Here is a 25,005-nt window from a genome sequence, read left to right as displayed (position 1 = left end):
GAAGTGGGGTGAGGGCTTAGGACAGAAGTGCACCTTCCTAACCACAGAGGACTGGAGAGGCTGCAGGCTTTCATTCCAAACAAGCAAAAGCAAATCTGATACAATTAATTGATTGTTTGAAGACTGAACCCTAGTTAAACAAGTGGCAGCTCAGTGGTTAAGGTAATCAACTAGTAGTATGAAGGTTGCCAGTTCACTTCTGTACACTCCTGGCTTAGGGGGTCCAATGAGGCAGAAATGTCCTCTTCTACTTACCAGGTGTGATGTGGACCATTTTCCCCATGGTAAGCAATACTGAATGATCTAGGGAGCAAAAGCCGTTTGCTCACATTCTGTGTAGTACACTACATGTCAAGTATGAAGCCATTTCAGATTGAGTCCAAGACTAATTCAGTGTATTGAATTGTGTGGTGTAGTGAGTGATTTGGCCAAGCTACATAGAGACAGGGAGCTCATTAGTGCTCTTTGCTGCCAGGCTAATTGGACCGGGTGAATGTTGCTGGTAAAAATAGACAGGCCCCTGTCCACAACACAGACCAGACCCTACTGTTCTGGTAATTGCTGCCATACTATTTAAATCGATGCCCACGTAGAAATGGAAAGCCAGTAACCACTATTTTTGTGTGTGCCTGCATTGATATTGGCATGCATGTACAAGAAAGTCTTTTTGTTCTACTTCCTCTCTGCAGATAGGCAATTCAACTGACAAGGAAATGACCACACATTTCATTTCCTTGTCAACTGAACTGCCAATGGACAAATCCCTCCCTCCATCACTTTCTACATATTCAAGGTTCCACCTTATCACATCCAGACCAAAAGTGGCTTTTTTCAAGGAATGCTATATTTAGAGAATATCTTGGAAAGATCTACTTTCTTTGATGTCATAAACACTAGTTTGCTGTGCACAGTAATAGAGGCAAAACATGCTCCTTGACATTTAACTGTTGTAGCATTGCAGCACTGCATGAGTTCTGTTGTTCTTCATCTGACGACAGGATCTCTCAGGAGTGGACATGGTGGGGTGGTAACAGTGGTTAAGTGCCTTAATTGTGCCTAATCAAGCATTCAACTGTAAAACAATTACCCAAAAATACTTCTTATATGGTATCTTAATGATCAGTGGTGGGTTTAAGATTGATCAGATATATGGCCACAGCCAGTTATGATCGCGATCAGAACATGATAAGATGGGGTCACTTATTACTGGATTCCCTGCAGCACTGAACAAGTGATTGTCCCAGGCAATTGTCATTAAATAAAAGGAGATTGAGAAGTTTCCACTAAGAGTGGAAAAGTGTGATTTACAGAGAGTATCCCGTCAGAGAAGGGATAGCAAAAAAGTGGACAAATATTTTAAACATATTTTGTAAATAAAGTAAATCAACCTATTCATATAGGCTAGTTTATAAAAATATTGTGTATAGGACACATTTCTATGCAAGAGTGGTATAATCAAAACTGCTCATTAGTATGGCTGCAGGGACTCACTGTGTGCACACTTACATTCAACTTTTGGCAAGATTTTGAAGAATTCTGTAATGTAAATCTCTAGGCAAAATAACAGGAAATCTGACCAATGACATTTATGATTTTCACTATGCGGGGGGAGGGCCTATAGCAGCCTGGCCCTTTTCCGCTTTCTAGGTAGATCACTTCAAATGGTGACTACAAGTGAGACATACATTGTGGTGTAACCAATTGAAAAGCCCTTTCAAGACTACCCTTTAATGAAATCTCAATAATTCAGCGAGATTGGCCAGAATTGTTGCAATTCGGCCACATTGGAGGGTTTGAGAGCATGAACCGCCTTTTTAAGGTCACGCCACAACATCTCAGTTGGATTCAGGTCAGGACTTTGACTAGGCCTCTCCAAAGTCTTCATTTTGTTTTTCTTAAGCCATTCAGAGGTGGAGTTGCTGGTGTGTTTTGGATCACTGTCCTGCTGCAGAACCCAAGTGCGCTTCAGCTTGAGGTCACGAACAGATGGCCGGACATTCTCCTTCAGGATTTTTTGGTAGACAGCAGAATTCATGGTTCCATTTACCACAGCAAGTCTTCCAGGTGCTAAAGCAGCAAAACAGCCCTAGACCATAACATTACCACCACCATATTTTACTGTATGATGTTCCTTTTCTGAAATACTGTGTTACTTTTACGACAGATGTAACGGAACATACACCTTCCAAAAAGTTTAACTTTTGTCTCGTCAGTCCACGGAGTATTTTCCCAAAAGTCTTGGGGATCATCAAGATTTCAAGTTTTCCGGCAAAACTGAGACGAGCCTTAATGTTCTTTTTGCTCAGCAGTGGTTTTCATCTTGGAACTCTGCCATGCAGGCCATTTTTGCCCAGCCTCTTTCTTATGGTGGAGTCATGAACACTGACCTTAACTGAGGAAAGTGAGGCCTGCAGTTCTTTGGATGTTGTTGTGGTGTCTTTGCACTCTTGGGGTAATTTTGGCTGGCCGGCCACTCCTGGGAAGGTTCACCACTGTTCCATGTTTTTGCCATTTGTGGATAACGGCTCTCACTGTGGTTAGCTGGAGTCACAAAGCTTTAGAAATGGCTTTATAACCTTTTCCAGACTGATAGATCTCAATTACTTTGTATCTCATTTGTTCCTGAATTTCTTTGGATCACAAGGATATTTTCGGTCTACTTCACGTTGTCTGGCAGGTCCTATTTAAGTGATTTCTTGATTGAGCACAGGTGTGGCAGTAATCAGGCCTGGGTGTGGCTAGAGAAATTGAACTCAGCTTTCCAAAGATGCGATAACCACAGTTAATTTATGTTTTAACACACATTTAACACACATTTAAGTGTGACAAACATGCAAAAAAAAAAGAAGATATCAGGAAGGGGGCAAACACTTTTTCACAACACTGTATATAATTTCTAGAAGACTATGAGAGATATGCCTGGCTAACAGCTGGCCTGCTGCATACATGATACTTTTGTTTTGTCAATTTTATTTGTATTTGTATTGAATTTTAGGGACTGCTGACCTGTATTTTTAATCCATGGAGTTGTCAGATGTCTGGTCAAGAGAGCTATAGATGAAAGCAGAAAACAGTTACATTCAAAAGAAAATGTCACAATCACAGACACTGTGATTGTCACAGTCACAGACACAGACACAATGACACAAGTGTGTCCCCAGTTTTTAAAGGGTAGGTCCAGAAATATCTTTCAACAGGAAAATTGCATTCCTTTGCCCAAGCAGGTTGACACACCATAATGTGGGAATCAGCTTTTTCCTTCATTGTTATAAAAGGGTGAACGTGTGTGTGTGGGTGCTCCGAAACTGAGGTTGTAAACATACTGCTTATGTCACAGTATGTCCAAATGTGCTTAGTTGCAGGATTCAGTGGCTGCTGATGTAGGGTAATGAAAGGAATGCAATAATGTGGCACCCCTGAGCACTTTTCCCTGCAAAAGGTCAGTTCTGAGATTAACTTGACCATAAACTCTTTGATTAGCAATTTATTTTTTTTTACTCAAACCATTTTTTTCAAATCCACTGTTATCTATGTATGATAAAACACAACCTATGTGTCTTATGAGTGTAACATCTATGGAGATGGAAGGAAGATGAGGATGGGGATACAGAGATGTCACATAAGCATAAGAGCTATATTTAGGCTTTGCATCATGTTCCTGAACATGTTCCTGTTCATGTCTCATCCTAGTCCTGTTTTTTGGTTTTGGTGGCTCTTGTTTTTGTGACAGTCATGGTTGGTTGAATATGTCTTTTAAAGAACTGTGATACCAACTTACTTTAGAAAGTGACCAGTCTAACCTGTCTGAACTGTTCCTCTTATTTTGGTGCTTTTCAAACATAAGAGCCAGCATCCACAGATTGACAAAGGGATAAATTACATTATAATGACTTCCACTGTAAAATCATAGCACTTCTAGTGTCATGGTTGTCCATCTCTATGGTTTCCACGTCTCATGTTTCACTTTTCCAGTCCCGTTTCAGCCCTTGTTTTGTGTATCATGTATCCTAGTACTCTACGTATTGGCTCTATGTCCCTGGACTACTCCAACGACTACGACTCTGGATTTGCCCTTAATAAATCTCGCTCTTGGGGCTCATGAGAGCACCCTGGAACATCAGCCCTCCACCACTCTCAGTCAACAAAATTGAGTGACAAAAGAGAGGTGAAGTGACAGCATCATAACATCCCAGTTTACCATAACTGTCAATGCCATGAACCCCCAGGTCTACACATTTGCATAAGAAGGGAAATATTAAATAAAATGCCTGACTGTATAGGTTTTCAGCCTAGTTTTAAATATTGAGACTGTGTCTGAGTCTCTAACATTTACAGGAAGGTTATTCCATAGTGCAGGAGCTTTTAGGAAAAGCTTTGCCCCCTGTGGTGCTAGTAAAGAACTAGTAAAGCCTGCACCTTTTGATCTAAACAGATGTGGTAAGTATTAATGCACAAGGCATTCGCTAAGGTACTGTGGGGCAAGACCATTCAGTGCTTTGTGGGTCAGAAGTATTTTATAATCAATACGAAGTTTGACTGAGAGCCAATGTAATGTAGTTAAGATAAGACTAATGTGATCAAATTTTCTAGTTCTAGTAAGAATTCAGGCAGCTGCATTTTGAATTACCTGGAGCTTATTTAGGCACTTAGTGGTACAGCCAGATAGTAAGGCATTACAGTACACAGTCAAATCTTGAAGTGATAAATGCCTGGACTAGCTTTTCTGTATCATGTGAGGAGAGTATGTTCCTAATCTTTATAATGTTCCTGAGGTGGAGAAAGGTGATGCTAGAAATATGATTTACATAAGATTCAAACTAATTACTCCACGATCTTTAATTGTTGAAGATGTGATTGGGTGAGCATTGAGGTTCGTTAGGTAATTAGAAAGCGAGTCCCTAGCTGTCTGGGGGCCAGTGTAGCAGTGGAAAATAGTATTTATGTATAATGTCACCCAGAGGTAGCATGTATAAAGAAAAAAGCAGAGGCCCTAGAACACATCCTTGTGGGACACTATAAGTCACCTTATTTTATGCTGAAAAGTCTGCATTTATGTTAACAAACCGGTAGTGATCTGCTAGAAAAGATTTAAACCGGGAAAGGGCTATTCCCCTAATCCCAACAACATTTTCGAGTCTATCTAGTAAAATTTTGTGATCTATACTGTCAAATACTGCACTCAGGTCAAGCAATATAAGCAAAGAAACATAACCCTGGTCAGAAGCCAATAATAGGTTATTAGCTACTTTTATTCAGTGCAGCCTCTGTACTCTGAAGAAACCTAAACCCTGACTGAAAAACTTCACGTATCTGGTTCTGAATCAGTTATGAGCTTAGCGGCTGAGCTACAGCTTTTTATAGGAACTTGAAAATAAATGGAAGGTTTGAGATTGGCCTGTAGTTTGACAGTTGACATGGGTCGAGAGTAGATTTTTTTGTTAAGTGGTCTAATTACTGTCAATTTGAATGATTTTGGTACATAGCCAATATTCAAGGATGAGTTTATTAAATTTAGTAAAGGTTCAATTACTTCAGGTAGGATTTCCTTAAGTGTGTGGGCAGTGACTCTAGTTAACAAGTGGAGGATTTTGAGCGTGAGATCTGGCTCTTGGATAGGTGTAAAGAATTCTAGTCTTTTTTTGCTTGGTTGTTCTGATCTCTAAGTAACTTCCCGATGTCACGTTAATTTCTCTGAATATTATCTCTAATGTGCTTAATTACTACTATGTGATGTAATCTGAGCATTGGTCAGTTTTATTCCTACTTAGATGTGCAACTGTACTAAATAAAAATCTAGAACTATTGTTATTTTCTATTAGGGTCAAGAGATTCTATTAGGGTCAAGTGGTAATAAGTGCCTTTCTATACTTGAGAAGGTTCTTCTTCCACGCGAGCTGGAAGACGACGTTTTGTGTGATTTACGTATCTTTTGAGTGTTCTGTTTCAAATTGTGAATGTGATCATTATACCAAGGTACTAATTTTTAGCCCCTCATACTTTTTTATTCTTAAGTGGAGCAACATCATTGAGTGTGCAGCAAAACACTGATTTTAAGCGTTCATTCACTTGGTCAAGTTCTGTGGGGTACCAGAATATCCGAGCCACAAATGATAAGCCTGGGAGATTCGCAATAAATCTAGTGGCTGACAATTGGTGTGTCTGGTGTGGTAGCGAGGCAAGGTTGCTGTATTGTGGCTCAAACGTAGTTCAAATTAAATTAGGGAATGGTCTGAGATGGCATCATTCTGGGGTAGTATGACCATGTTCTCCATGCCTAAATCATATGTCAGTGCTAAATTGAGCATATGTTCTCTTATACATTGGGTGAAACCAACTGATTCTAATATAGAACTACAGGTCAGTCTCGGGGGGGTTTTAGGTACTATCAAAGTGAATATTGAAGTCATATAGTGGCTTTCTACTAGAGTGGAAATCTGCAAACACATTAATAAATTCTGAATAGGGTCCTGGTTGCCTGTAGATGCCAATTAGTGGAAGAGGCTGGGTGTCTCATCACAGGCTACATTGTTTATGCTAGAAAAAATAACTTCAAATGGACTCACTCAACCAGCTTTCTGGTTTACGCCTAAAAGACTCCTTTGCAATCTGTGCATAGTATGCAGTATTAAGAGAGAGAAAAAAAAAAAGTGCTAGTAAAAAGTTGCAGATGTAATAGACAATTTAATTTTTACATCAGCTCAGAGAATAAGTAAAGATAGAACCAATTCAGACAGACTAGCAGTCTTGCTTTCCAAGTGGCATTGCCTGTAAGGAGCTGTTCTGGACGCAGCTAAATTCAGTGAAGAGAAGCACATTTCATATCAAAATCAGCTGCTTTCTTTTCTAGCAAATTGCATAACCACAGCATTAACATGTCATAATTAAATTCTTCTTTCAGGTATAGTACCGGCAGCCCATGAGTATTTAGCTATTCACAACCCCCAAAAGAAACTACCAAATCCAAAATATTATGTGAAACTCGTGAAGGGACAGGAGTATTGAAAAACCACGCTTTCAAACAACATAGTTAATGCCATCTAGCCAGCAAATGCAACAATATCTTGATAACATCTTTAAATATGACTATATTCAAGTCACAGCCAGTCATATAAATAAGACAGTTTAACAAAATTTAAGTAGAAATGGCCTTAAATGTCACCCAACAGTGACTCAATATATTTGCAGTTTGCTGCATTAAGAAAGGCATTGGCACTTTGAATGATAATATGAATACAGAATAAGTGCAACAGATAAGTGAGGAACGCTCAGACCTTCATAAGTCAATAGAGAATAAGAAACAGTCTTAAGATTTGAAATCACTAATTGAAGAAAAGGTGTAAAAATATAGGTCTCTTTATTCAGCCATGTAAATATTTACAGTTTGCATTGACAGACAAATACTGTTAATTTCATTCATACTTTTACATCACCTATAAAACTAATGCAAAACATTACATCACATCATTTGAGACAGCTGTTCCATCCTTTTTTCCTTGGTAATCAATGATAGCAATTTACAAAAACATGAGCCAGTACCACATACAGTATGACCTACACATTATTTTAAAAAAACAAAAAACAAACAAAACAACAAAAAAACCTCTAGAATTTAAAAGTTGACTGTAAAAGTTGATCTTAAAAAAAGAAAGGAAAGGTGCAATTGGTGTGCATTCCTTCACAAGCTCAAAGCCGTCTGACATTGCGTTTGCTGCGGGCAGAACCTGCAACAGGCTCAATTTGCGAACGTGGTAACGAACGAACCACACACCTCTGGCAAGGGGCTGAGCCATGGTAGTTGGACTGACACAGTGAGCAGAAGTCGAAGGCACAGCTGGCACGCATACATACGGCCCTTTGCGCGGCAGCATTGAGGCGTGCAGGAGAGCCACAGAGGCGGCAACAACGTAGCTCCTCATGCACTTTCAACGATTTAGCAGCCTAATGGAAAATAAAAATATCTGTTCTCAGGTCTAGCATGAGTGGACAAGTAAAAGACTGGAAACTGAATTCAAACCTCGTGTCAAACTACAGAAAAAACGAGATCTGCCATGTTACAAAAGGATACCCTCTGGTTTCCATTACTGATGCACCATAAAACACAAAAAGGAATGTATACAGAGTACAAAACTTCTTACCTCATAAAACTCTGTAAAGCGACTTGGCTTAGGTGTGCTTAAAATGCTGTCTGTCTGATGTATGGTCTTCTTTGGGGTCTTGTGGACAGGGGTGGAGGAAGCTACACTCTGTAAGCAGGAAAACACCACCCTGCTAAGGCCAAAGTCTCTGGATAAAGACCCAACTGACCTTGCTGGGGCCTATAAACAAAATGAGAAGGGGGTTGTAGAAACAGGAGTACAGGTGTATTTTCATTTAGTTTATTTATCTAAAAAGAAGAACACTTCTCACCTTTAGAATTTTTTCTGCTCGTCTGCATCTCTGAAAGGCTCCCTCATCTTGCCAAATGATTTTCCACCATGTCTTGCTGACCATTTTGCAGCTGTTAGAAGTAACAGTATAAATTCATAGTGCAAATTTACACTGTGCATTTAAAATATTGGGTTACAGTAAAAGAACAAGCTTACTTTATTAAGTCCCACTCGCCCAATAGGGCCAGGATTTTGGTGAGGATGTGTTTCATATCCTTCTTCAATAGTCCACAAAGAATGTCCACATAATCCAGACCCATCTTTCCTCCAATGACATTATGGAGGCCATAGTTTTTGGCTATCTTGTCAATGACAGTCCAATCATAGCTTTGTTTTTTTCTGTAGTTTTTAGCCAACTCTTTGCAAACCTCCTCCTGGAATTTCAGTACAGGAAGGCAAGCATATTTGGTATCAGAGCAAACATCTGAAGAAAGTCTAGATTCTGTTTCCTCTGAACATCTCTCTATAGCGTCCGCACAATTCGTGTCAGTATCTCCGTGATCGATTTGGCTGTTCTGAAGGGAGAGGTAGCCACTGTCCTCTGCTAAACTAGAACTGCTTAAAATAGGTTCGTTGTTATATATCTCCTCCACATAACTCTTTTCTTTGCAGTTCTCTTTATTATGAGGACCTTTCAAGTTGCCATCTCCATGGCGGGAGACGGTGGGCGCGCCAGGAGAGCGCGGGGCTTTTCCTGAGTTGGCGGCGCATATTTTTCGCGGTGTAGCCTGTCCCTTTAATTGCGTAGCGGCTTCCACCTTCTCCTTTTCTGTGTGGCGGGAGGCAGCTGAGGTTTTACTCCAGTTCAGACACTTCATAATTGTAACCGGCTTTTGGTTACGGTGTACGGCCAAAACTGTTAAAAAAAAACCAAAAAAAACATTACATTAACAGGAAGCTACCCGTGTTAGATAGGTCTGTCTGACTAACGTTGACTAGCCAACACCCGCAGTTAAACTATCATGAAGGGGGATTGAAAGCAGAAACTGGGCCTGGCGAACAAAGTCGACAAAATTAGCTGGTTACTCGGCTAAATACCAGTTGGCTGACTCCTTACTACATGTTGTAAATATTTTAGAAGTTTTCTGCCATAGCACTTTGTCTTTGTAAGTTAGCCAGTTTCTAACGCTAGCTATCCTGACTAGCGTTAGTTGCCCCAGCAAGCAGTTACCTAGTTATATCATCGTTAGCGTTAATTCACATCCATTTAATATAATGCAGCTAGGTTAGCTAGCTAATATTGTAACGTGTTAAGCAACCAATTTTATGATAACGAATTTCAAATTTAGTCGTCTTAACCTGCAAAAATGGCCGCTTTCTCCAATGTGCATAGCTATCCGAAGCGGCTACATCATTGTAATGTTAGTAGTTAACTAGTGTTAACTGCTTAGCTAGTTATAGCATAATTTACAATAAGAAAAACGTAGCTAGAAATCAATTTATTTAGCTAGTTATCAATCTAGCTAGCTAGATTAACGATGATGGTATACCCATTGTCAAAGTAAAGTCTTACCTCACGGTTAGATTTATCTAACATCGAGGGGTGATTGTTTTACGCGCCTAAGATGGCCAGCTACTCTCGCTCCCAACTAGCCAAGACAGCGAGTTAGTTAACCTGTTGGTTAACAAATGGCCTTGGACAAATGTAAGCAAGCTAAATCTTAGCCACTATACTGAAGAACCCATCATGGCGATATAGATAGCGTTTTCTTGTAAAAATTAACAATACACAACTTTAAAATGCTCGAACATCGTTACCGTAGCGTTAGGTTAGCTAAACAACTAACATTACGCCAGCTACCTAACCGCCTAGCATCGAGTGTGAAATAAGGTTACATGCTAAGACATCGTAGAAACTCGAACAAAAAAAAGTACCTTTTACACCTTACCTCGAAAAATCAAGCTTTAACTTTTTAGATAGTCCTCAGAACCAACCTTTCTTGTACTGAGTGGTGTACACTCTTTCCACATAGCTAGTTATCTAGCTATCTCCCGGTAATACAGACGCCTGAAAAAGCGCCACTTAGTAAAACATTTGAATTTCGCGACAAAAAAAACCACTGACCTATCAGGACAGAGTTCAGTACCTTTAAATTGATAACAGCCAATAGAAGCGTAGGAGAAGACGCGCACCGTGACGTTTGACTTGTAATACTATAGGGCGCTAGAGCAACAAGAAAATTATGCCGCCCACAATTAGCTAAAGTGGAGGGAAGCTAGATATCTTTTCATTTTATTGTAACCTCTGTTTTTCTAATACTTATTTATTCAGTATGTCTGGATATTTATCACTTTGTAAACGAGGTTCTGGGTGCAAATATCCTTATATATACACGCACACATTTATTATATAACGTATGCGTTGTAGCTGCATGCAAGCTATCTCCCATTACTAAGGTATTTCACACTCCAACTTAAAATGTGTAAACTACTTGAGTGCGGTTTCAAACTTTTTCCAAGACAAATGACTCCCTATCAAAAAGACAATCCATAGGGTACAGGCCATGGGTTAATTTCCTAGATTAAATCAGTCTGTCTGTCATTTGCACAGCTCTGATTGGGTATACTGGCAATTTTTTTGGAATGCTTACCCTATAATAAAACTACTTAATCTAAAAAATACACTGATGGGTATACTGTATAGTTACAGACAACATTAAAAAATAAACCATTATCTAGTGCTTTCAAATGTCACCATTTGAAATTATATGAGAAAATCCATTTAACATGTGAGAAACATTTCCATTTGATAAAGCCATTTTATGTTTATTTTAGTTCTGCACATTTCTTTCAGGGGACCATGAAAAAAAGCAGGCACTAACACAAGGGCCTGGCAAATAATTTTATACAGAAAGAATAATAAAGGCTCTCTAGATATCAGCATAGTACAGTACTCATAGTACAATAATCCATTAAGAACAGTACTTCTTAATACAGTGAAACATTGGTATTGATTCAGAATTTATTCAGACTTTTTCATGTGTATAAAGAATCAAATTAATGTATTTTTGGTTTGGGTGAGCAGTAGTTTGATAAACAGGAAGGTAAACCTTAGTCTAAATCACATAAGCACTTTAAGCATCTACGCCTGGGCCAGGGTACCCTTAAGAAACCCAAGGGGTGTAGGAGGAACTAACTTTAGCCTCAGTACAGTAACGTGTTCAGCAGAATAAATTACTTTGTGTACAGCACAAAACAGCTCAAAGTAGGCTTAAGGATAAAATTCCAGGTGTTTTCTGGCTATGACCTGCAGCTAGCTTGTCACACCATTACATCTGATTATTTATAGTGTTGTGAACAGTCTTCTGGAGAAATTAGTATACAGGTTAAATTAAACAAATTAAATTTGTATATAATTTGTTCTTTGTGAATCTGTTAAAGACAAAGTCTCACTTTTCATAAACCACGGTTGTCAAAACAAAAGAAAACTCATGATTGCTATCAGTTAAGCATTACATATACATTACATATTACAAAATGCATTCATTAAATCAGTCACATAAAATTTCTGATCCAAGTCATTTGTTCTCCAGAATGTCTATGAGATCTTCTTGTTCAGAAAACTGCTGCAAAGACACACTCATTTGATCCAGAAGCGCCTCCCCTGATAAAAAGCAATGTACATCATGCAGAGTTTTCCCAATCCGATGGTCAGTGACTCTGTCCTGAGAGAAGTTGTAGGTCCTGATTTTTTCTGATCTGCCTTTGGTTCCAATCTTTTTCAACAGGGTAAAATACATCAGAGCAAGGTAATTAGCAGTTACAAATTCAGTTTTTGCAGGCCTCCAAGCCTATTTTAGATGCCCACGGTCTGAGTTGCCTGAACAGAACAAAAGTATGGGCTGGCTGGATATTAAGGACTGGATTGGGGACTTCTGTCTTAGTACATGCCCAATATATTAAATACAACCAACTGTAAATTGTTAAGTTCAACACATTGACCACACATATATTGAACAATATTCAAAATGCAGTTATGCCCAGATTATACTTAATCTGAAACTAAATTGCTTTTTAAATTGAAATATGTTTGACATTGAGTTTCCCCCTGATTACATTTAAACTACATCTGGATAACCAGAAATATGCTGCATTTTCCAATCATTTCTTAGCCACAAATCAGCAGTGTACCTGAAGTTTGCGAGTTTGATATCTCTTACTGGTCTCCTCCTCCAATTTTGCATTGTAGATCTTGGCCCGCAGCACTTTCATGGCCTTCTCTTTGTTTTTGATCTGGGAACGCTCCTGCTGACACTCTGACACCATGCCTGCAGTTGCAAGATATCCACACTGCAAACTTAGGAATCTTATCATAATTATTATAGCACACTGGTGATAGGAGTTAATAAGTGTACGGCTTTACAGTCATAACCAAAATTTGTCAGTCTCAACTTTTGGCCTTCACAAAGTTTACTGCCTCAGTTTTTTAGATCCTTTTGTCAAATATTTATGTGGTATAGTGAAATACAATTATAAGCATTTCATAAATTTTTATTGACAAATACATCCAGTTCAAGCAAAGACTTAATATTTACAGTGTTGACCCTTTTTTAAGACTTCTGCAATTCACCTTGGCATGCTGGATATCATCTTCTGGGCAAAATATTGACTGATGGCAACCCATTCTTGCCTAATCAATGATTGGAGTTGATCAGTTTCTGTGTTTTTGTTTGTCCACCCTCTTTTTGAGGATTGACCACAGGCTCCCAGTGGGATTGAGATCTAGGGAGTTTCCTGGCCATGGTGCCAAAATTTCAATGTTTCATTCACCAAGCCACTTGGTTATCACTTTTGCCTTGTGACATGGTACTGTCATTCTGGAAAAAGCATTGTTCATCACAAAATTGCTCCTGGATCATTGTGAAAAATTGCACTTGGAGGATGCTTTGATACCATTCCTTATTCATGGCAGTGTTCTTAGGCAAGTTTGAGCAAACCCACTCCATTCGATGAGAAGCAACCCCACACACACGAATGTTCTCAGGATGCTTCACTGTTGGCATGACACAGGACTCATGGTAACGCTCACCTTTTCTTCTGTGGACAATAATTTGTCCAGATGTCCTAAACAGTCTGAAGGGGGCTTCATCAGAGAAAAATAATTTTACCCCAGTCCTCTGCAATCCAATCCCTACACTTCCTGCAGAATGTCAGTCTGTCCTTTATGTTTTTCTTCCAGAGAAGTGGCTTTTTTGCTACCCAAGCCATGCACTCACACCTGCCTTCTGCCATTCCTGAGCAAGCTCTGCACTGGTGGTGACCCTGCTCCTACAGTTGCATCCTCTTTAGGAGACAATCCTGGTGCTTGCTCAACTTTCTTGGGCACCCTGAAGCCTTCTTCAGTTCAACTGAACCTCTCTCTTCTTCAAGCTCTTGATTATTTGATTAGTGTTTGGTTTAGGTGCTTTCCTACTAGCAGCAATGTCCTTGCCTATGAAGCCCCTTTGATGCAATGCAATGATGACTGCACATTTCCTTGAAGGTAACCATGGTTAACAGAAGAAAACTTCAAGCACCACCACCCTTTTAAAGCAACCAGTCTGCTCTTCTAATCAGCATGACAGAGTGATATCACCTACCTTGTCCTCATTAACCCTTTCTCCTGAGCTAATGAGAAGATATTTGAAACAATGTTAGTAGGCCATTTTGTGGGAGGGCTGAAATGCAGTCATTTTTGTGATTAAGTTCGTTTTCATGGCAAGAAATTGCAAGTCATCTGATCACTCTTCACAATCTAGAGTTAATGCAAATTGCCACCATAAAAACTGAAGCATCAAACTTGGTAAAAACTAAAATTTGTGCTAGTCTCAAAACATTTGGCCATGACTGGTACTATCAACTGGTTTTGGGTGACCAAGTTTAAATTTGACTAGAATTCCCTGGTTTTAACAAAAGAGCATATTTCTATGCCCTGTTGACCTTTTTACCTGTTGGTAAGTGGACAATCCTCACAGCACTATCAGTCGTGTTAACATGTTGTCCTCCAGCTCCACTGGCTCGCTTTGTCTCTATCCTTAGGTCTTTAGAGTTTATAGTAAAAGAGATCTGTGGATACAATATAATATAATCACATAAGTAAACTCTTCTGTAACTTTCAGGTTGTTTAAGGTGTTCCTTCAGTAATTATAGATAATCTCCCTCTTTTATGATGTGCACCAGTCCCTTTTTCAGCAAAATACTCCCACAACATAATGCTGCCACCCCCCTGCAAAAAGATGTTTTGGTGCGCTTTGGATTAAAAACCTCAACCTTTTTCCTTACATTATTATGACCAAACTAATCTTTGTTTTATCTGACCAGAGAACACCCCACCAAAAGGGTAGATCTTTGTTTGCAGGTCATCACCAGGACTTCAGTCTAGCTTTTTATGCTGGTTTTGAATTAGGGACTTTTTCCTAGCATCACAGCATTTCAACGTAGGACTCTCTAAATGGTGGGTATAGATACATTGATAACTGATGCCTCAAACTGTTTCATCTATGGATACAATACGGTATCCACAGATGAAGCAGTTGTCTTGGGGTTCAGTTGCACCACTCAGAGAAAAGTCTGTTCAGCCCTTGAAATTCACTCCTGCCTTGTTCCTGAACAATTCAGAGTCTGTGTGATGTTTATATTTACATACAACTGTTTGCTCAGAAGTTTGTGATGCTTTAAGTTGTTTCAGAATTTCTCCTAAGGAGGAGCTGGACTTATGGAGATCCCCATTTTTTGTTCTTGAAGGTCTTGGGTGAGTTCCTTGGATTTTCCCATGGTATCAACGGCAACTTTAAATGCAGACCTTTAAATCCCACAGGTGGTATGAACAAAGTAGATGCCCTAACTGACTTTGCAAAAGAAATGTATAGTTAACTGAAAGTGTGGAGTTTTGAAAAATTGAGCTTGAATGTCTTTAGATAAGGTCTATTGTAAATGTTTTGACTATGATGTACTATAATCAAACCTTATTATAAGGTGTTGCTTATTACTGAACCTCAAACTGACCATGCCGGTTAGATAAAAAACAAGTAAACATAACTGAAATACAAACTCCCTCAGACATTTTTTCTAGGTATAAAAAATTGACAGTTTATATCTCCAGTATCTTTGGGACCTCTGATGGCTGTGGTAGTATTGCCACTGTCATCGTGCTTGTGTGTGTGCGTCCTTGTTTCTCTGTCTTTGGGACCCTCTGAACACGATGGACCCCTGCTTCAAACTTCATCTTTTTATAGCTCAATGGGCCACTGATGCTTGCTGTGGCATGCCTTACACCACCTGAGCAAGGATGAGAGACATGAGACATCATCTGTAAATAATTTTCCCAAGCCAGCACAAAATAGTCCCAGTTGTTTTTGGGTTACACTTTCGGTAGAATTGAAACTGACCTATGTCACTTGGCATGAATTCCAGAATGTCAAAGTTCCAGCCATGGAAAGCAGCAAAGTTCTGATACATGTCAAATATTTCAGCGGTAAAAAGCATGGCTTCCTGACCTCCAACCCCAGCTGTAACCTCTAGTACCAGATCACTCATGTCTGACTGCTCCTCAGGGATCAGGAGAGAGAGAATCTACAAGCATTAAAAGTCAGAGTACTGATTGTTGTAATATTTGAAATACTACAGAAATACATTTTTTGTATAACAATTAATCTGCACAATTTTGACTTTCATTAAATCATGCTGATATACACCTAATGATTGATTACATGGCATGTAGGAACCTACTATTTGTTTCATTTCTTGAATGGCTGCGTGACAATTCTCGTGCTCTCTCTGTACAAGTTCACGCAGATCTGGGTCATTCTCTGAAGAGAACTGGGAGTTAGCGAGTTAGCCAGTATACCTTAGCTAGACATGTTAGGTAGTTAACTGCCTTAAAACGTAACCTAATACCGTGAACCATGACAGTTTAAGTCAGCAATAACTGGGTAACTTGGCTATCAATCCTTACCTTTCAGTAACTCCTCGGTCTCCTCAAATTCCCTCCGTTTTATTTCTAAATCTTTAATTTTTTGGATCAACGGTCCTAAAAAAGACATTCTTGTCCTTTTTGTTCTTAACTCCTCGTCGTCCGTGTGAATGTCTGCAGCGTTCACTGCTTCCAAACAGTTAGCATATTCCGTTTCTACTCTCTTGAGGTAGTCATGTAGGGATTTCATGGAAAAGATCTCGTCCACTGTCAAAATCTTTGTGACCATTACTGGAGTTGTACTATGAAAGTTTCGCTGATGTCTTAAAAATTGGCAAAAAATCGGGTTTGTAATTGTGCAGTTGTGATTTGCAAAACCACCGGAGATGAAACTAGACGCTGATTTCCTGAACGGTCTTGAGTACTTTATTTGTTTTAGCACAGTCCAGCAGAGTAGCTGACACACAGGACCCAATTTCGCGACGGCCATAGCAAGTCAAAAAACAGGAATATCTTGTCATTTAAATTACGTATAATATACCGTTCAAACCTTCAATAACTTGCCATCCATGCTTGCCGACAGAAGCCAAGGTCGTTGTTTTATTTCCATGTCAGCTATATTTCATTATAAAGGTCCGCACAATAAAAGTCAGGTTTTTATAAACCTGAACAATAAATCGGTGGTTGCTTTGAAAATACTGTATGCTGATTCTTCTATAGATGTTATACTATGTAAGACTTTTAAAAATCTTTTTTTTAGATGTTTCTTATCTAATACACACATAAACATATTCGCTTGTTCTTTTGTTTGTTTACTAGTTTTCAGAAAGGGAAGGTTTTCGGCGTTTAGTTATTTAGTTAGTTTAGTTTAATAGAAGCATTAATTCAGCATATGGTTGTATTATCCTATGTTTTTTTCAAGTAATCAGTTTTTTATTTGTCTACTAAAACTAACAATTAAACTAAAAGCAGTTACAGTAAATATTTTTGATTTAGTTCTCTCATTAATATGGGAAAAACAGGAGCCTTTTTATTAATTATTCTATGCATCAAATTTAGCCTGAGTTGAGCTGCTATACACCAATAAATGAGTTCCTGAAATAGACCATTTCTTACATGGCTCCAAGGATGTAACCCTAGAATCACTCTAATCAGTTGATTTTGTCATACCTAAAATTTCTTTAACTGTGGCTTTGTCAAATTAATCATCCAGATATTATTGACATAATCAAATGATGCAGTATCAGACTTGATGGCAGCAGCTTTAAACAATCCCTAACCAAGAAATCTGCCTGTTTGGCAAGAATATTAGTCCATTAAATTTTCCTAGCACTTTCATAGCCATACCTACACCACTTAAGCTATTATACAAGACAGTCAAGACATTTAACAGAGGTTCTAGGTGAAATACTACAATCCCCCACACATACCATTAACTATGCAGTTCTTTTATAGAATTTAGGTTTTGATACAAATAAAAGTGATTCTGTTTTTCCTACATATATAGAGAGCTTATTGCCAAAACCATGCACCTACTTTTCATAGATCCTTACCTGGCTGTGTCTGCACACAGGTGATATTCCTGTCTAAAACCTGTAGTGCAGAAACAATAATAAAGGAATAAATTACTACTACAAGCAGCTCTTATATCATTAATATATATCAGAAACACAAAATAAATATATCAGATAATATATATCAGAAACATTGAGTCACAGGTTCGGTTTTAGAAAATAAATCTCCAATTTAGAAAATAGAAACTTTAGAAAATAATCTCAACTTTCAGAACCCTGCTAGAGAAATAAAAGATGTCAACCATGTGATTGTTGTACTTGGAAAAAACTTTGACTCTTAATTTTGAAATCATTGTATCGTATAATCTGTCAAAAGCCTTTAGTAAGTGTAACAGAACCTTGCTACATGAATTCCTTTTATCTATTTCCTACTTTATGCAATCTGTTAAAAACAGGTCTTAACTAAAATGTATAAATGAGAATGGGTATTTACAACTTCATAGATTCGTTCATGCCTTTTGATCAACTTTTTCTAAAAATGATAGATACAATTCTGAAGATGGAATCTTACTGATAATTCCCAAGGTAATTTCTGTTCGCTTTAGTGTGTAATGGAATGTTTTTTATGACAAAAGGACTTAAAGAGTCCTGTATGAGATATTGACAGCACTGCAGAGCTTAGTATTTTTCAATGTTGTGTCCCTTCTAGAACTTGTGTTGTATACCTCTGCTGAAGTTAAAAATAACATAAATTGTAGTTTGCTTTTTATCAAGAAGATGGCAGTAAAGGATCATACTCTAATGTGTGATTTGCATTTTTATTTATTATTTTTTCTATCTTCGGTAGATTTAAAGTAATAGATTTTACACAATAGTCCCAGATCCAAAATATTAATAGCCTGATAATTATATGTCAAGTGAACTTTTTTGCTCTGGAGGTAAGTCTGGATAATATTGTTCTGCCAATGCTGTACTCTTTTGGTACACTTAAAAAAAGAAAAGTTAAATAATTGCAACTTATAACTTTAAGTTTTTGTTTTTTAACTGGAAGCAGATGTTAAATTGGACATTGGTATTGTGTTCTAAAAGACAAACAAATCTCTTATACTTCATTCTTTAGGACAAGCAAGTGTTAGACATTATGACATACACCTTCATCAATATCATCTCTCTCTCTTTCTGTCTCATGAGCTTTCAGCAGAGATTTTTCACCTAACTCTATATTTAATGTATTAAGCAATTAATGCTAGGGAGTTGTGGGTCTGTACAGTTAATCTTTGAAAGGATTATGACCATGTCTTATCATTCTCATGGTTAGTGTGGAGTCATTAACCTTTAACCATTAACCACTGAGTCATCATTTCTAATAAATAATACATTCCTTTAGTGAAGGCACTTTCAGTACAATCAAAATGAAAATGTAGCCTCTTAAGAACATAGTGGGTGATATTGTCTGATTCAAATAATTTGCTTGGAGCCATCAATCCATTAAGCATTATTCTGCGAGCCCCCTTTTTTTTACTAATAACATATTTGACTATCAGAAATCTTTGACTAACAAAGTTTGTTTACTTGCCCTTTGCTCAGAAAATAAGAAAAATACCCTGTTAGACCACAGAACCCATTCAGGAGCAGTAGAAGCCAAACACCTGGTTGAAATGCTGAGATGTTTGCAGTTAGGCTCTCATGGGAAAGAAAAACGTTCTTCCACAGAGCTATGAATGAACCATTCTTTTTTTTGTGTGTGTGTGTCATGTGCCCTCCAGAATTGTCATTATTGGTAAAGAAGAACAAAAAAATATCACAAAGAATGTTTTTGAAAGAGTGTCTTTGTTAATCAGCATGATCTTACACTGAAAGTATGAAAGTAGTACAAACTGTCATTGGGTTAAAATTATTCATACAAAAATTTGTAAAATACAAGCCACCCCCCCACCCACCCCCGCAAAAAAAGGCACACATCATAAATTGGCATGTATTGTATTCAGGTTTTACAAAGCATGGCTGGACTCTTCCTAATCCGCCTAAAAGAGAAGCCAAAAGAAAAGGATGATCACAATAGCAAAAACCTACTCCAAGGTCAATGGCATGGACATTTTTAGATATACAAAAGTCAAGGATACACAGAAAAGAACCTCCCCACTGTGAGGCTTTTTTTCTTCCAAAGGTCCAGCGGCATGTTAGCACACATGGCAGTAACCATGGTCTCCATTAGGCGTTTTTAGATTAAAAGCTTGTTGTCTCTGTGAAATGGCTAAGACTAGATTATGGTTTGACAGTTGTTAAAAGCATACCTCCAAATCTGAGAACACAAAAAAGGGTTAATCATCACTTCCCCCAACTTAAACCCTTTTTTGGCTTCACAAGTGATGACCAAGCACTGAAGGATCTAGAGATATTTTACATGGAAGAACAAACTCAGGTCCCTACATGTTCTCCCACCACATGCAACATTGTAAGTGCAAAGGAAGAGTGCACAGACTACCAAAATACAGAGTTTCCAATAATTGTGACATCCGTTTTTAAATGGGAAAATACAATTTATAATATTTTTATATTCATATTTGAACATTATCATAATATCATAATTTTGACTTCTGTCATATTTTCAGTAAGATTTCTTTTCATATCCTTTTTTGTTTTTTTTTTTACCAAGGAATGCCAAATAGTTGCCTTTCTGTCTTGTGTTTTTGGTCATAACCTACACTGAAAAGGATGCAGCTCTTAGCATGTTCTGCTCTCCCAGACCTGTCTGCCACCTTTCTAAAACCTCTGGTGTCATTTCATGACCTGTCCCCTGCATTCTTCTGAATTTGTCTGCTGACTTTGCACAGCCTCTGGTCCCCTTCATGGACCATGTTTCTGTTTCGGCTCCTGTTCCAGTTACCATTCCTGTTTCTGTTCCTGCTCCAGACCAGGACCTTGATCCTCTCTCTGCCTGTGTTGCTTGCCTGGCGGTACCAGGTCCTGCCCTGGGCCCAGTGTGACGCCTGCCTCTGGTGTTCCTGTTAACTGCCCCCTTTCTGCTCTAGGGGGCCCTTGTTTGCCATACTGTGCTCCATTGCTGTGCATAAAGGGTGAGGGGTTATATCACGGTTTTCCCTGTTTGGTGTTGTGTTTCCCATGGCACTAGGAGCAATGCTTTTTTTAAATTTTGTTGTTTTAGTTTAGTCCCTACCTTGTCTTGTATGTTTCATATCTCCACCCTTCATTGTGTTCACCTGTCATGATTCCCCCCTAACCCCTACTCTGCATGTGTAACAATTGTTCTGTTCTTCACTTTTGTACCTGACTATTGCATTTGTTTACTGTTTTACCTATATGTCTATCCCTGTGTATCTCTTACTTTGCATCCTGATTGTTTTATGGTTTTGGGGTGTTTCTCTTTCTTCTGGCATTATGACCTTAGACTTGGATTTGCCTTAAAAGATGCTGCTCACGACTGTATGTATTTAGCAGTTCTACGTGTCATTTATGAAGTCGTAGTGTTCATCCTCTGTAATCGGTGCTTACAGACTACATATTACTCAGGGTGATATCAACTTCATTCCTAAGATTAACACGTGGGACTAGTGGTGGCATGTTCCTGTAGCACGTAGCACGGGGAAGGTCAAACAGAACTCGGAGAGAGTCTTATTGTCGTGTTTTACATGCCCGCCCTAATACAAAATTGTTCACTGATATTTCAGTGGTGATGTCAAATCAATCTGAAAATTCTGTCCATCCAACAGAGAATGAATAAATCAGATGTCATTAATTCCTTACTTGGACATTAAACGATACTTGGACATTTTACTACACAGAAGAAAGCTTTTTCTGTGTCAGGCAGCTTAACTGTTGACTTAAGATCCTTATTTGAAAAGCTTAAATGTAATGAACAAGAGACATAACCATAGCCCGCACAGGAAATCTTCAAAGGAAAAATGGGCAGGTCTCTGCTGTACAATTCTTCTTTCGCTTCATGCCTTTTCTCCATTTGTCAGTGCCAGAACGTTTTTATGCTTAAACCTGCCTTAAAGCAGAATGTTAACAGTGTTTGGAAGTAAAAACGGTAGGAATGTTTCAAATGGGTTAAACAGAGCCTCAGAAATCCATGTTTCTTTTTGTGAAGGAGTATTTCTAACATCATAGTTTGAGTTACCACATGCCACTTTCCGAAATACTCACAAGTAACATGAGTTATATGGGACAAATTCCTTTTATGTATTCCTTGTATAACATACTTGGTTTACTTGATTCTGATTACAACAAAGGTTCATGCTTAGTACAACTAACACCTTATACTACAATAGGACATTTTCTGCCAGTATTGCGGTTGGGAGTGGGCACCACAGTTTTTGATTTCACATGTTTGACTTCAAGTGACACCACTAATTGCCAAATTTACAGATATTTGTAGAAATATATAGAAACCATAGGTAAAGTCCTGTCTCCATGACTAAAACAGAGAAATACAGTGACACATTCTCTAAATTCACTTCATTTCACCATTTATCTACCTGCGTATACTTGCATTCCAGCTGAGACATTCTAGACATTCTCATGGTGTCACTTAATCCTGGTGCAGCCAATGTTGTTACAGCACAGAGTCAATGCAACTTGAAATGATAAATTATGTCCATAAATTCTGTAAATTATGTGAGGATTTAGTTCAAGAATTTTTTAATTTAAAGTTTATTTTTTAATTTGAACAAGTTATGTCTGAATTACATTTAGATGAGTAACATGAAAATCTGAGGATAGACACCTGTCTTTTTGGTCTTTAATCTGCATTAACCTCATTCACTACACACTCTGCTGCTTCCTAAAAACACTACATGCTGGCATCACATAAATAGGCTGTTGCGCACCCAAGGCCTGAAAATAAAGGAGGAGGAAATATGCATTCAAATGAATATCTGCTTTTGTGTGTGGGCAAAAGAACATTGAAGCCTTGCAGAACATTTCCTAAAGGGAGTGGAATGCATTTCCATTATAGTGCGCAGCTAGCTCTGGTTTAATGAAGCCACTGTAAAGATAATAAGACCATTCATAGGCGGATTTACGCTCTGAAAATAGTCTTCTGATGGGCAGATTCTAAGAAATTCAAAGCTGAGTGGCTTAATTAAATTATGCATTATGTTTAAAGTGACAGGATGTAATTGTTAGCTGTTTACACTTTAAGAAAAATCTTACATGTATCTTACAAGAGTATCATGTTACTTCAAAGTTTCATGATCAACACTGGTAAACTTACATGAAAGATTCAACAGTATGATATTTTACTTTCTTTGAATTTGGTCTATTTAAGATCTAGTATTTACATAGCACATTTCATTTTGGGTCAAAAATAAATTACATTATCGAAATAACAACTACAAATCATGAAATTTAAATTAAAATGAAATTAAATAAAAGACTCAATATGATGTATAGGCCAATCTAAACAAGTAAGTCTTTATTCTGGATTTAAAAAAAACATTGTAGTGCTTGCATCACTAATATTCCTATAGTTAGGAGCTATATAAGAAAAATCTCTTTCAACAACCGAGTTGTAAGTAATCCTAGTAATTACCTTCAGTTGAGTGAAATGTGGATAATTATATATTTGATATAATTATTGAATTATTAATATTTGCTGTTCATTGAAATCTACACAAGCCACAAATTGATTTTTGAAATGTTTTATAAATGTTTAGGTTGGACTAGTTAATCTTAAGCAGAAGATTATAAATTCTCTTTTCTCCATGCAAAATACGTATTCTTAAACTCATTCCTGTCTTTTAAGATAATAAACTGAATTGCCAGTTTACTAGACACATTTATCACTTTGGCCTTCAGAACAACATTAGACACTTGGACAAGGACACTGTATGCATTGTGCAGGAATATACCGTGTGTGCGGGGCAATCTGTGAATTTCCTACCTCGGCCTTCCACTAGCTGACTGTGATGGTAAGTACCATGGGGTGCAGTGACTGGGGATAAACTTGTTGAGGAAGCTGCAGGGTCCCATTTGGCTCGCCTGGTCTTGACTGTAGGCAGTGTGACATTGCATAGTTTGTTGTGATTCATTATGCTTTCCCTTTGCTTTCCTGGTGCTTTAACACCAAGATTATGGGAAATGACAATCACACAACCCCTGGCATCAACATCTTTTATTCAAGTAAATGAATGTCTAGCGATAAAATATTATTTGGGGTTTTCACCTCATTGATATGTTTTTCATGATGTTTAGGGCTAAGCATTTCATGCCAAAAACAGGCTTCCTGCAGTGAGGACATACTAAATGTAGCTAAATTTAATTTGGTGAGTGAATTGTTATGATGCCAACATCCCAGGAGGTAACAATGTTAATCTATTGAAAAAAATGCTTTATAGATTCTAGTATTATAGATGTATATACTTAGACTTTATTTATTTAGACTTTCAGACCCACAGTTACTGCCATTTTAATCCACAGTCTATTTCTGCTGGATACACATTAAGCTTCCATTTTAACCTGTACTGGATCAGACATGTGATATGTCATAATGGCTATGTACAGCCTATAGGCAGCTGTGCGCTGAGTCTTTCAAATTATCTGTTGCTTGTACTATTGGATGGGCAATGTGGCAGCAACAAAGCACTCGTGGAACACTGAGCACTTTTGGCCCTGCGGGATGTTCACATCCCTCAGCTTACGATAACAAACTGGCAGGGCACCATCCTCCCGCAACATGCGGGATGGCTGTGATGACAAGATAGCATTTTTTTCTGTAAAATACACTAATAGTCTATGGAGCAGAGCTGGAGTGTTGATTTTTATGATTCAATTCACTGAAAAGACCATAGTGTTTAAGTTACTTTTATTAATTTATTTAGTACACATTTCTGATACACATTTCTGATAGTACACATTAGAGTTTAACAGAAATAGAATAGAAAATTCTCAAAACAAAAATATAAAGTGGACCTCATCAGTTTGTCAGCCATTTTCTACCCATTCATCAGTGTTCAGTTTCTGACCACAAGAACACTCTTGAGTGTGTGCAGTGTACTGTAGTAAAAGGTGTAGAGATAATAAAAACTGTAGTGATCTTTGTATATGTAGCATCTGAGGGAATCACGTGGATAGTAGCAGGATGCAAGGTGCTGGCAAGAAAATAATGCTGATAGAGACACTTATCTAAGTAGAAGTCATCATATACAACAAC

The 25,005-nt window shown here is 38.0% G+C and overlaps 2 protein-coding genes across 4 annotated transcripts; both read right to left on the bottom strand.

Annotated features, from left to right (window-relative positions):
• Positions 1 to 7,078: 7,078 nt before the first annotated feature.
• On the bottom strand, positions 7,079 to 10,439 carry fbxo5 (F-box protein 5). The gene is made up of 5 exons (XM_027027891.3): positions 10,316 to 10,439; positions 8,583 to 9,282; positions 8,407 to 8,497; positions 8,136 to 8,315; positions 7,079 to 7,938 (listed from the first exon to the last, which is right to left on the bottom strand). The coding sequence occupies exons 2-5, from the start codon at positions 9,242 to 9,244 to the stop codon at positions 7,684 to 7,686; spliced, it is 1,188 nt and encodes a 395-aa protein (XP_026883692.3). The 5' UTR covers positions 9,245 to 9,282; positions 10,316 to 10,439; the 3' UTR covers positions 7,079 to 7,683.
• A 722-nt stretch (positions 10,440 to 11,161) lies between these two features.
• On the bottom strand, positions 11,162 to 16,929 carry mtrf1l (mitochondrial translational release factor 1-like). Of its 3 annotated transcripts, XM_081725146.1 has the most exons (8): positions 16,360 to 16,929; positions 16,134 to 16,213; positions 15,794 to 15,977; positions 15,520 to 15,683; positions 14,354 to 14,471; positions 14,006 to 14,033; positions 12,558 to 12,694; positions 12,004 to 12,142 (listed from the first exon to the last, which is right to left on the bottom strand). In XM_081725146.1, exons 1-7 carry the CDS (start codon positions 16,805 to 16,807, stop codon positions 12,583 to 12,585), a joined length of 1,134 nt encoding a protein of 377 aa, XP_081581272.1. In that variant the 5' UTR covers positions 16,808 to 16,929; the 3' UTR covers positions 12,004 to 12,142; positions 12,558 to 12,582. The 3 variants fall into 3 exon arrangements, with proteins under 3 accessions (XP_026884216.2, XP_081581273.1, XP_081581272.1); XM_027028415.3 differs by lacking the exon at positions 14,006 to 14,033 and having other exon boundaries at positions 11,162 to 12,142; positions 16,360 to 16,927; XM_081725147.1 differs by lacking the exons at positions 14,006 to 14,033; positions 15,794 to 15,977; positions 16,134 to 16,213 and having other exon boundaries at positions 11,162 to 12,142.
• Positions 16,930 to 25,005: the final 8,076 nt, after the last annotated feature.

The sequence above is a fragment of the Electrophorus electricus genome, chromosome 12 (assembly GCF_041902795.1).
Source record: "Electrophorus electricus isolate QZ-2024a chromosome 12, ASM4190279v1, whole genome shotgun sequence".
Lineage (NCBI taxonomy): Eukaryota > Metazoa > Chordata > Actinopteri > Gymnotiformes > Gymnotidae > Electrophorus > Electrophorus electricus.
The sequence above is the reverse complement of the archived record's forward strand: the minus strand, read 5'-3'. Positions and strand labels throughout refer to the sequence as shown.